Source organism: Cyprinodon variegatus, unplaced genomic scaffold (genome assembly GCF_000732505.1).
Source record: "Cyprinodon variegatus isolate N-32 unplaced genomic scaffold, C_variegatus-1.0 Scaffold16, whole genome shotgun sequence".
Taxonomy (NCBI): Eukaryota; Metazoa; Chordata; class Actinopteri; order Cyprinodontiformes; family Cyprinodontidae; genus Cyprinodon; species Cyprinodon variegatus.
In genome coordinates this window covers 2,045,722-2,059,081 of record NW_015150469.1, presented here as the reverse complement: position 1 = coordinate 2,059,081, position 13,360 = coordinate 2,045,722, and the positions used below count along the sequence as shown (strand labels likewise).

The 13,360-nt window shown below is 34.8% G+C and overlaps 1 protein-coding gene across 2 annotated transcripts; it reads right to left on the bottom strand.

Annotated features, from left to right (window-relative positions):
* Positions 1–4,556: 4,556 nt before the first annotated feature.
* Positions 4,557–9,391, bottom strand: copz1 (coatomer protein complex subunit zeta 1). 2 transcript variants are annotated; one of them, XM_015385549.1, is made up of 9 exons: positions 9,285–9,391; positions 8,800–8,868; positions 7,053–7,134; positions 6,876–6,967; positions 6,477–6,532; positions 6,313–6,390; positions 5,780–5,831; positions 5,652–5,690; positions 4,557–5,003 (listed from the first exon to the last, which is right to left on the bottom strand). In XM_015385549.1, the coding sequence occupies exons 1-9, from the start codon at positions 9,300–9,302 to the stop codon at positions 4,956–4,958; spliced, it is 534 nt and encodes a 177-aa protein (XP_015241035.1). In that variant the 5' UTR covers positions 9,303–9,391; the 3' UTR covers positions 4,557–4,955. The 2 variants fall into 2 exon arrangements, with proteins under 2 accessions (XP_015241035.1, XP_015241028.1); XM_015385542.1 differs by lacking the exon at positions 9,285–9,391 and having other exon boundaries at positions 8,800–8,889.
* Positions 9,392–13,360: the final 3,969 nt, after the last annotated feature.

Sequence of the window (13,360 nt, the reverse complement as noted above, 5' to 3'; positions counted from 1 at the left end):
GGGAGGGGGGGAGACAGAATTAGGAAAGTGAATGGGGGAAGAGGTAAGGTGGAGGTATGCAGGGAAATCTGTCTTAGAAGACTAAAACAAAGCAAAAAAAGAGCAAATACTGCAGCAAAAATAGCAAAAAAAAAAGTGTTTTTTTTTATGCTTCCAGATGCAATTGAAGATAAGGAATTGCCCCCATAAAGATTTGCAACCACCATGTACTCTATGTGTCTGATGTTGACTGTTTACAATAAAAAAAAAACTGACTGATGGTCTTTTTGTGCTCTTTTTGCATTATATCTACACCAAAAAAAAAAATGTACTGACTGTTTAATAACAGCTGTAACCTCTGACTGTTGGGACAAAGCTCCAATCGGTAGCAGCGGGCCCTATGGATTACAGCCTGCCTGTGTGGGTCTGAAGCAGGAGGTAAACCAGAGTCCAGTTAAAGCCCATCCAACCAGATGTTCCCCAGTTGTGCAAGTTTAGAACACTGTGGAATTCCCCCTGCAGCAAAGCAAACCTAAACAAAGATTAACACTGGAGGGTTTTTTTTTTTTTTTTTAGACGAAGAATAAGCTCAGTATATGCTTATAGTGCATTTAAGTAAAGCCAGAAAAGTGAACCCCCCTCTATGATTTTATATTCCAATGCTTTCTGAAAAGAGTTATAAGCTAGAGGACGTATAAAAAGCCCACCAGATCGAAAATACATCTGATGGAATAGTTCTTCAACCAACAACTCCCTTGGCGATGTGATTTCATTATCCAATCAGAGTTGAGCATTTTCATGAGCTAAATCTTACAGGTACCACTAAGGAATAAATGGTTATGTGAATTTGAATTTGGGAGCTGTTCTTCTTAAAAAAAAAAAATGTTTAAATCCCACATTTTTTTTGCACTCAACTTATTATGACATCCAATAAACCACACCCATGTGGAGACATTTTTATTTTACAACGACACAAAAAAATTAAACATTATCATCAGAATTTACAGTCATCTTATGTCATTACTATGAAAACTTTTTTTCTCCTTTTTCTAGAAACATAAATAGCGAGTTGAGTTATGGCAAAGGCAGGCAGGAGTGCAATGGTGGAGGTGTTGTTTTTGGCTGGCTTTCCTTGGAGTGGCCATGATTCTTTTTTCTATGGGAATCCATAAACAGAGCCAGAGAGGGCAACTGGGGCCATAAACCATGTCAGGCTGCCACAATGCTGCTGTGAAGGCAATGGGGGAGCAGGCCAGGGCACATATCTCCTCTACTCTGCATGCACACATTTACAACCGCCTGCACTTTGAGCAGCTTTTAATGACTAAATGTTTTTGCAACAGCATTATGGTTATTGCTTTTTGCTGTATTGTCATTGGTGTATCTTGTGCATATGTATTATTATGCCTCCAGGTAACTAGATTAACTATTTACTTTTTTTTAAAAAGCTTTGTCATATTCTCCGACAGAAACGAAGGTGTTCTCATTTTTAAAAAAAATGCTTATGTTTCTTCTTTATATTTTCGTAGCTGAGCTTTTCAACGCAACTCATTGATGGGTATTGATAACAGAACAGTTTCCAATCTTACCTGTAGGCACTTATTTGAGACTAAATTAAATCTTTCCAAAATTATTGGTTGAAGTAGAATGCTTTATTTTCAAACAAGAAAATATAATTTACTTTCAATTTTAGAGTTTTTTCGTGTATTGATGATTTTATCTGTCATCTTTGTTCATTTGGGTGTTGCTGTACAGCTCTTTCAAGAATGTGGTTGCTGTAACTGTGACATTAATTTATTGCGGCTTGATCTCTGCTATTTGACACAGCTAATCATTGTATGGTGACTGAATATCGAAAAAAAGGGGAGAGATTTATCTGTTACCTTGCTAAAGTGGTTTAGATTATGCAGGATGTGACATTTTTCTTTATAGCTCTAAATTAGTGTGAAAAAGACCACAAATGGTGTACCCGTTTTATTTCAGATGTACTGTAGAGTAACATATACATCTAAAACATCTCTTATCAAATTCATATTGATGAAAGGAAATTATGTGTCAGTACATAACCACAGTCCCTTATTGTCACTGAGCTGAAGTGTCCATACTATCACGGTCATGTTTTAATCCAAAAATGTTGGATTAAAACAAAATTTTGCCTATTACAACTCTACAAGATTCAGTTATTAATGAAACCACAAAAGCAATGAAATAAGCTTAGACGTTTTGAAGAGCTGGAGTCAAAGTTTAAACATCACCATTTAAAGAATTTCTTGAAAAGTTTCTTGTCAAAATTAGAGATAGAAAAAGCAGTAAGTGCTGCTAAATGAATACTGCTACCAGAGTCTGACCAGGACAGGAAAATAGATCATTTTACACCCAACCTTAAACCACTACTCTGATGCTTTGCTTGAAGAATAGATCTGAAAATTGCACTTGAACCCTCGCAAGGTACTGAATGACAGTAAATACTGTGTTTGAGCGTTGCTTTACAGGCATGAACCATCTCAACTCTGCAGTTCCACAATGTTCCCATAATCAGACCTTCACACAGAGCTTCTTCTCAGCTCTCTAACAAACTCAAAACGTATGATGTGGAGAGACTGAAATTAGGACTGATAACCTGTTTGCTTCAGGCAGTTCATTCAAAATTTTCTGCATGTTTGTTTGCTATTTAAAGTTAAGTGTTTCTTTCCATTTATATGCCTACATTTTTGCTATTATTACTTTGTTTTTTTTCAACTCCGGAATAACTACCTAATGATAAATAATACATTTATTTAATGGTTTACTTTTTTTTTATTAGTGGAAGAATACACTGTGTGCAATAAAACCACAATTTATTGTAAGGCTTTGAACACATCTTTACTGTGGGTGCTATTAATTGTGCACGGTGGTCTAAGTACTACTCCATGCATGCATAGTTGGCCTGTATTGTGTCCGTTTACCTGGACATGCTATTGAATGTGCGCTGGGGCCCATTGACTATGACATAAAGACTCTCCAGGCTTGCAGATGAGGAGAATTTATTGACTAATTTTCACAGCCCTGCCCCCCCACCAATACAAGAGAAAGGACCAACTCCTTCACTGTATGCATCGATCAATTACAAGACTCTAACGCATACGTCTCTGACAATTTTACTGCATGTTATGTACAGTATGTCAGGCCATGGCGCTTCTAACTGCTGTACTCATTCTTGTATAATTAAAATAAATTACCTGGCTGCTTTTTATGATGGTGCAACTGTAATTACTGGATGACGGCAAGTCACTGAGCTGTCGATTGTGCCGCAGTCTCATCTCAATGAAAAGTGGGAATTTGGACAAGAATCCCGAGCTGGATCCTGTTTTAACACTATGCCTTCATTTCTGTGCTTAGGCTGGGATTTCTATCTAATTACATAAACTGCTTTCTACATGAGCTGGCTTTGTCCTTTTAACCTTCAAACCCCCAACTACGGCCACATCTTGAGCTGAAGCCTAAAAACTTAAACAGAAGCTGTACTCATACCAGCAGGGTGGTAACAACAAATGTGTAATAATGGGGTAAAATTAAATTAATTATTGTCTTGACTTTTGTCAATTTAACACTAAGCTGTAAGCATCATCTCAGCCCTTGATTCAAGCCATGTGCTGGCAGAAAGAGGAACAAACTGAAGGACTGACAAAATGGAGCCAAGCCAAATGTTTTATGGGTCAGGCTAACGTTTTGCTAATAAATGCTGTGAAACAGATGGTTGTGAAAACTCCTTTAACTTGTAAGAACACAGTATATGAACCCTTAATCTTATACTTCCAAACATGACAAACTGATTTGTATTTGTCATCTTTTAATTTAAAATCTTATTCTTTAAGAATATAAAGTAATCTTTGTAGATTTGATGAGAAGACATGAGAATGCACATGACCTGTAGGGGTTAAACCTATGCTTCCTTCTCAAGCAAAGATCTGTTAAAAACACAAATTAAACCTAAAAGAGAAAACCTAGAATGGAAGTGTTTTTTATAATCTACTATATATATTTGGACTGTTTGATTTGATGGTCATTTTTTCATGCATCCCTCTCTGGCCACCATTTATAAATGTTTTTAAAATAATAAAGGTAGCAAGTGTGTTACAGTATGGGGATTATGGCTCCATAGCATCAAAGATGCATGTACTAGCACTTAGTAGAAAGATACTCATAAAGTATCTCGTAAAACTTTTCATTTGACAAAGTTCCACATCAGCTTTTAATTATAGCAGCAAAACTGCACTTCCTCTCCTACAAAAATTTTAGTCAACTTTGTAATTCAACCCTAACACCAGGAGATGGAGCACTTGCACTTCAGTGAAAAGGCATCACTAAGGTTTTTTTAAGAAGTCAAGCTCCACAGAAGATTTAAAAAAAATATATATATAAAAGGGTATGAAATATGAATAAAAAAAATGTTCCATCTAGAACATGAAACATTTGTGTTTTTCCCCAATATTTGAAAATGCTTAGAAAAAAAATCATACAATAGCAGCCTATTAGGGTAATAATTCAAAATATTGTGGAATGATTGGAAGTACTGGTTTCAGAAAGTAACAAGAATGTCAACTTTACCCAACTTTATTCTTTTTACAGTAATCTGTGGATGACAGCATGCTGTTGAAAGGATTATACATCAGGGTAGAGCAATACAAGGAATGGTGTCAGAGGTTGTGATGTTTATCAGTTAATCACATTCCTAGATAACAGCAAAAAAAAGGAGAAAAAAAAACAATCATCTGAACGGGGCATTCATTATTGGAATGTACACCTTTTATCCTCACTTTGATCAATTATAACAAAGCAAAAAAATGTATGAAAAAGGAAACTTTATAAAGTAGAAGTCCCAAAGAGTGACTGGATCAGCCATTTGTACAGCTCACAGCTTTGAACGAAATGTAAGCTGGAGGAGATCAGTGCTATATGGTCTGTGCTGAGCAGCAGCTCCCTGGTAACACTGACAATTATCGGAGAAGTGACCACTTGATCTGTTCCTTTGCAGATTGAAGCACCTGTGAAAAGGAAATATTTTTAATTACACACAAGGTTTAATTAATATTTACAGTAAAAGGCCACAGCAGAAGACTAACCATAATGTAACAAACATACAAATGCTCTAAAACAAATTAAATGAATGTAACCTTGTGTAATGATAAAAAATGAACACTTTCTAAAAATATCCAGCAAAAAATGACTAAGTGATATAAATGAAACGAAATTACTAAGACCTAATTAATCATCTTAATTGATTGAATGAAAGCCAAATCATAACCATAAAACATCAAGACTGGACACAGCTATTAATCATTGCAATAGATGGAATGGCGTTGGCCGATCTCAGACCTCCTAAATGACAACATTAATCAAGAAGAGCTCACACCCTCAGACAGACCGAGCTGCATAGAAACTAAAAGACAGGAACCACCGCCGGCTACCTTCTGCCTTACCACTGAATAATTAGTTATAATGCACACTATTGTGCATATAAGGCAACGAAAAGTGGCAGCCTCAGGGCCGAAACAAAACAGGAGAAAAGAAGTATGACGCAAGACGTAGACCTTTTATTCAAGTTTCTTTCAAAATGAATTTTAACGTCGATAATTTGATGGATTTTAAACTTTGCAGCAGAATGAGAATCAAAATAAGGGTATTTTTCTTACCTGGGTCACTGTCTGCTCTGTCAAAGGTACATCATCACCCTACAAGAAAAAATTATATTATTTTCACACTTGCAACAAAGATACTACTTAAAATATTTCTGTTAGAGGATGTGTTAAGCAGAGCTTACTCTGAGAGCCACACGGTGCACAACTTGCTGCGGGTCACTCTCTAAGATCACCCTGAAAGCAACACAAATATTTCCATAAATAAGCACAAACAAAAAGATATGTGGCTACAGATTTATCCGTCAAAAGTATAAATATATTATATATATATATATTTTTTTTTTAAAGGGACGCAAATAACTAATTCTATTTCAAAAAATAGATTAATCTGTCAATTATTTTTTGATTAATCGATTAATAATCGGATAGCCAGATGTTCCATAAAGAAGACTTTTTACAAAATCAAATCAGGTGAAACTCAAACTTTTCCCCTTGAGGACTTCTGGATAGGGCATCTGGACAGAATTAAAAAGTGTATTTTAATCTTGAATGCAAAATGTTGATATGTTTTTTTTACAATATTGGTATAATTACTGCTCTAAGTGGGTCATTCTGTCAGCTAAAGGCATGTTTTAGAGTCTCTATACTATACTACATTTAATAAGTAATCAATTACTAAAACATATATATATATATATATAAATTTTGTACATACCCTCCATCCACAATTTCATCGACAGCCAGGAAGAGTCCCTCCATATTCTCCAATAAAGCTCTCCTCTCAACATTTTTTCTTCAGAAAAAAACAAACATGCATCTTAAGCAGAGTTTCCAGAATGCTATATTAAATGGTCGACTGATATTCAGCTAAAACAATACCTCAACATCTGACTGAGGGAATCGAAAAGGCAGTTTAGAACAGCCATAAGCATAAGCTGCAGAGAACAGAGAAAAAGACAACATTAAAAGCTCTATTCCAACTATAAATAAAAAAAACTAATGCAATCAATTTGCAAAGTAAAAAAAAAAAGTATGTTAAAACTCGTTCAGGATCCTAAAGCCATTGGATTATAATAACATGGGCAACATTTGACTTTATGTAAAAGGTAAAACACTATTAATAGCTAGTTCTTATTCATTTCAATATGTAATTCTAATCTACAGACAAAAGAAGGAAACAATAAAAAGATATTAGATAGATAGATATGGTTTCAAATCAAGAGGCTTTTTCAGAAAGATCTTTAAAGGTACATTGCATAATCTCAACAATAAATTTACCTCATTTTCATGTGAGCTTCCAATCACATAAAAGAAGAGGTCTATATTGCTCTTGTACACAACAGTCAGGCCTTCCAGTAATGCTATCTCACCTTTAAAGATGTAACAAAGAAAAAATATAATCAGACACCACAAAAACCACAACGTTCTTAAGAAATGGACAGAGGTAGAGCTTACTGTCTGTTCGGTGAGTCTTGTTAAATATGTTCTTCTCAAAAGCTTTCTGCTCCTTTACTGTTGGGTATGTGTCATCATAATACTGTAGACAGATATATATTAAGTTAGTGTATTAATATAGAATATCTAAATATAGCCATAAGATCTGTAGCCCTTTTTTAAATGGTATGCTAATAATAATAAATATTAGAAATGTGCAACATAGTCATACTCTTGACATTTTTAAACTTTGCTTCCTTATTTTTTTAGGTTTATTTTGGTTTACAACCAAGTGTGTAGATATTTCCTAAAATGTACGTTTATCAATAGGAGATTCAATCAAAAAATCCTGTTAAGAGGTCTGAGTGATAATAGCTTAAAAAATATTTTCCCCTAAGAAAACTGATAAATTTTTTTCTTTTTCATCTGTTTAGTTTCATAATAAAAAATCACAAATCATATATATTACTTTCAAAAACTAGTGTTTGCTTCAATTATCCCCTTTGGGAGGTAACTTTAATTGAAAGGGCTAAAACATTCAAGCTATTAATAAGCTTGTAAAACAATCTTTCAAAACAAACAATAAAAAGAAATATGCTAATAAAAATTGCAGCCAGTGGTGTTACACAGTAAGTTAGTATATCTGTTATGAGAGTGTATAGAAAACTAGGGCTGCAACTACTGATTATTTTGCAAATGGATTAATCTGTTGATTTTATTTATTTATTTTTTTTATTAATTGATTAATAATAGGATATCCAAAGTTTCTTCAAAGAAGATTTCTAAAACAAATCAAACCAGGCGAAACTAGAACTTTTCAACAAGAGTTCTGGATAGAGCATATTGACAGACGAAAACATCTTTTCAATCTTAAACGCAAAATGTTTATGTATTTTTTCCCAATTTTGATATAATTATTGCTCTAAGTGGGTCGCTCTGTCAGTTAAAGGCAAGTTTTAGAGTCTCTATACTCCAGTTAACAATGAATCGATTACTGAATTAGTTGATTATTTCAATGATCGATTAATCACGATTAATATAATTAATTGTTTCAGCCCTATCGAAGACGAAACGCGATGAACTGATGACAAACTGAGCTATGGATGTCCAAGATGTGCAGTGGTGGGAAAACATCCCAGTACTTTTTTAAACACCACCATAAAGCATTATCAATAAATAAAGAATAAACACAAGCAAAATTATAAGGTTTGGCAGCATCAAATCAATATTCTACTATTCTATTTAAATACAACCATTTCTTTTCTTACACTATTCAGACAGAAATGCTGCTATAATCAGGAAATTCATAAATGTATGTTTCAAACATAAAAAAGGGATATAGTCGCAAATATTGAACACACATTGATTAAAAAAAAAAGGTGAAAATATTAGTCCTCAAATGAAAGGGGAAATTTGAAAAAATTGATTTCGCTTATGAGCTGTAGCCCCGACTGTTGGGTTAACTTTAATAACATAATTAATTTCCTGCCATTGTACAGTATATTGTATAGGACAGAACCTGTTGGTTAGCCTGTGTGGCTACCATTTCGAGGGAACGGGTTCAAGTTTTTCTAAAGAACATATCCGGTTGATGCATCCTTCCCTGATAAAACTTTAGGTTTACAAATTTATGTTTTCAGAAATCATTTAAAAAAAACACTATTTATATATCAACCAATTTAAGAGGTTGTTTTATGTAACAAATCATTTATATTCTAGGAAATTCTGAGTTATGAACATTCTTAATAACAATTATGTAAACGGTTACCTTGGCATAAAGCCTGTCTCCATCGTTGTCCAGAATCAGTACAGCTTTGACGGTATGCAAGGAAGGTTCCTGTGTAGACAACAACAACATTCCTCTTATTTTTAACCAAATATATAGGAAATTAAACACTTATGTCACAATGAACAGGAAGAATAAAACAAAATAGTAAGTATCAGGGCGGAAATATGTGTGCTGATTGAACGAAATAAACCGTTTATCATGAAATGAATGTAAAATGTCTTAAAACTATCCAAAATGTTCAGCAACTCATAAAAACTACGCTCGACTTCCACATCAGCAATGAACGGGGAGGCTAACTGACTGGTTAGCCAGCGCTTATGCTACTTAGGTCTGTTATACAGCTACTTCCGTTACGAAAACAAATGTTTACTAAACTGTTAAGTAAGGTCATTAATATGTTATTACTGTAACAGTTTTTTCTCAAAACAATATTATGTAATAAGAAACACATGAGGAAACCATACCAGTATGGGAGAATCCATCTTCGTTCTCGTTAGCAAACAGGCTACCTAGCTAACATCAAGCTTACGACGTCCAAACGGGACTCTTCCTGATTGGCTGACGCAGCGCGTTACGCTGTGCTGACGTAAAGGGCAAAGGTCACTTTACTAAGGGTGCTGGCAGTTTGTGTTCGCTATGAAAATTAAGAAATAAAACATTTGGTTGTTAGTACACATATTTTAATTAATATAAAAAGATTATTCAGATACGAAGCTCGTTTTCATTTAAATTATGTAACTGTTGCACAAATGTCCACCCAATAAAAACTAATGTATTTATTTTTAATAATGAGAACAATTTGTTTTTTAAGCTCAGTCTATTTATCTAAGGAAATTTGACTTCAAAAGTTTTTACACCAGTGTAGTAAAAAACTAATAAATAAAAGGATGGATTTATGTCCAGTTCATAATTTAAATTCAATCCATTCTAGTTGTGTAGCTACAAAATGCATAAGTAAACATAACATTATTACTTTATGTCTGTATGGTGTATTGCCATCCATTTTTCTGCCAAAACATCTGTTACTCATCAAGCCATGCAATCCACTATACTCCTGAAATTATTCTGCTGCATCTGGAACCAAGTTATAAGAAACTGGGTAAAATCTTCGCTTTTTTAACTGTAAAATAAAGTCTTAATGGATCTGATTTGCTTGTTTAGAATATCCCACAGTTGCTTGATAGTAAAGAAAACTGATGCATTTTTAGGCCAAGTTAACACTTTACATTTTGTGTTGTGATCCATAAACCATTACTAAACCATATTCCTGAAAAATGCTGCAAACGTCAGGCAATTTTGTTTTCTTGAAACGCTTAGAAGGGTGATACATGTCAGAGTAGACACTCGCTTGGATTGCAGCAACTAAAGTTTCCCAGCAAAATGTACAACTTTCGCATTGCCTCCACCTGCTTACCCTTTTTCCCATTGTGAACCCTGGTTTTATCAGCTCCTTAGGAGAGTGACACACATGTATCCACATAATGTAAAAGACCAGATTAGCCATATCTTTTGGAGTCTGGTCAGTTTTTGATGCTTTTGTCAAAAACTCTGCAATACTTGTTAAACCTTTCAAAGAAATCCACCCTTAGTTTTTAAGCAAGCTGATCTATATTAACTGTTGGATCAAACCACATGATCCAGAGTTCCCTGCCCATTCATCAGTGAGCCTTAGTCATCCAATACATGTTTTTAATTCAACCACTGAGTGAACAACTTGACCAGAATGACTTGACCTCAATGTCAAGTTATCATAAAATGTTTTTCATAAAATCTGCTGAAACCTTGATTCATGCTGATTTGCTTGCTTCTCACACATCATCATTGAACATAAAATACCTTCCTGATACATCCAAGCGATTACGAGGTAATTTGATAAAGAGATAATCAGTGGTTTTAACTTTTCCCCATCCGTGGTATTACTGGTAGGGTTGAGTGATCAGTTATTAAAACTTCCATGTAAGGAAACTTGCACAATATCAACTATTTTTTTTACTAAATCCTCCCTCCAGAACAGATAATAGCTGCCATTCTCTTAATGTGCAGTTATCTTCAGCAGAGGTGGGTTCATCATTGCCATCTATTGACGTCCATGTCTAATTATGTCTCGAACCAACTAATTGCTTTTAGTTTCATCCCAAGTACGCATTTCAGGCCTCTATATTTATCTTCCATAACATTGAAATCTACCAGCCTACAACTGGGGCCTTATTACAAACTTAAGTCTTACAGTCTTAGCTATGGCTACAGACTTAGCTATGGCTTTGCTGTCTCTCTTAACATACCTAACCTGACGCAACAGCCTAGAAACTATTGAGCTTGTCCAATTTTTTTATGGCCAAAATGCTCCTATCAAAGTAATGCACCAAATTGCTAAATTTAAATGTTTTTTCATTTAAACCCAGTTCAAATGGTTTCCACAATCAACAGATCTTAAGTCACCAGAGCAGTTCCGGAATATTACTTTGTCAGACACTCCAGAAGGCTCAGGAGGAGCCCTAAGCAATTGCCTGGATCAAAGACTCTCCAACAAACAGATCACGGTTTTTGAGACCAGTCATGTTTCTTACCAAATATTCAGCAGCACAGGAGCACCACAGAGGATGGCACTCTCATCATTTTTTTACTCTGTACACCTCTGACTTCCAATACAGGACAGTATCCTGTCATCAGCAGAAATACTCAAATGACTCTACAGTCACTGAGTGTATCAAAAATGTACAAGAACCTAAGTACAGTGAGCTGGTGGACTGCTTTCTGGCATGGTTTGGAAACAGTCATCTGGCCCTGAATGTGAACAAAACGAGGGAGATGATTGTAGATTTCAGCAGAAACAGGAACAAATCCAATTTTATTAGAATAATGGGAGAAGAATTGGAGGGGTATAAATACCTTGATGTTCAGCTAGACAACAAACTCAACTGGAGATGGAAGAAAAGAAGAATTATTTTAAAAAATAAAGAAGAAAAAAAATGAAGCAAAATATCGTTTGCTAAGGCTATGACACAAATTAAGAAACTTGTATAGACAAAGGGGTTCCAACCCTTTGCTAATGTGTAAATAATAAAGCTGGCGAATGAAGAAAAACTTCCAACAATACAATCCATGGAAACATCATTGGTAACATTCACAATTGCTAACGTTGTATAATTATTACTTCCACATCTTGGTCAGTAATCAAATTATTTGACTGGAAAGCTTTTGGTTTAAATACTTGTTATTTATATAAACTAGAGATTGTACATAGACTGAATAGAATTACAGGACTACTGAGAAATCAAATCTCAGCTGTGCTTAACCAGAAGTTCTGTGACACGTAGAACTCGCTGTTTGTTGTAGGGCAACATAGTAACCAGAATTTGCTAAATTCACAGGACTTTTTCAGTTTCTCCTGCTCATAAGCATCTTTTTTCTGGATCCTCCCACATTTAACCAACTCCAATTATCTTACTTCCCACTTCTGGGAAACGTTTGGAAAAGGCTGGTTGATGGGGATTTCCCTCTATCTTAGTCCACAAATGACATCATTGTTTGGTCTTACTGTTAGATCCTTTTGGTCAAGTGTTTCAAATATTACTGGAAAGAAATCGATGTACCTAAATTAATCCTCCAGAGAACTAGTGCAATGAAGAGATATAAACCTATTTGACACTTATTTATAACAGTATTGTGGTAAAGAACTATGAAGTGTTGCAAGACAGCGCTATGTTTACACAATACAGCCCCTAACATTTCAAAATTGCCATGAGTGGAGAGGAAACAGCATGCTGCTTTTAACTCAGACAGGGTAAAACGATCTTTGGATGTCATGCCCTCTCATTTATTAAATATATATTGGAGTTTATAGGTGATTTTACCACAGTAATAATGATGACAATTACAGTGGGTGATGAGTAAAGATTGACAAATGAGTCAGCATAATTTAGCACACAGAAAATAAATAATGCTTGCTAACTTTGAGGTGAGATGAGAATGAATAATGATTAAAGCTCACGATAAAAAAAAACACCTTTTTTCCAACAAAAAAACAAGCTCTTCTGTTCTGAAAAACTATACACCTGTAGTGCATTTTTTGCTCTATATGTGTCATTTCTGTCAATCGCTCAAAGTATTTCTCACAAATATTGAATAATGTGCATTTTTACATAAGTAGAAGGGTAGTGGTGTCAAAGTGTGGGTTGTTCCCCTGTCCACTGCATATGCCAGCAACCACAGCAGTTAGCAGTTCCCTTCCTCAGAACCAAGCGCTCCTTTTATCAGCATTAAGCAGAGCTTCCGCCAGCCAACATCCTCCTTTCCCTGCCTTCCATCTCTGTTTATATTGTCAACCAGGCTTTGCATGCTTTGAGCACATGGATTGCATTTAAACACAAAAAAGATGCATGCAGCATGTATACACAAAAATTTATGAAGCCTTACATGATGAGTGTAAGTCTGAGAGTAAAACCAACTCTTTAACACAATTGCTACATAAAAAAAAAAAAAACGAAATACGCACAAATGTCAACTGAAAGCTATCGGAAAATAATCCAAAAGTGCAATG

Coding starts and splice junctions, on each gene's coding strand:
- copz1 (XM_015385542.1), bottom strand. CDS start 8,889: ATGTTGTTGTTGTCTACACAGGAACCTTCCTTGCATACCGTCAAAGCT. Junction 6,533..6,875: donor GAAGCTCACATGAAAATGAG/GTAAATTTATTG, acceptor TGTTCTCTGCAG/CTTATGCTTATGGCTGTTCT. Junction 6,391..6,476: donor TCCCTCAGTCAGATGTTGAG/GTATTGTTTTAG, acceptor TTTTTTCTGAAG/AAAAAATGTTGAGAGGAGAG.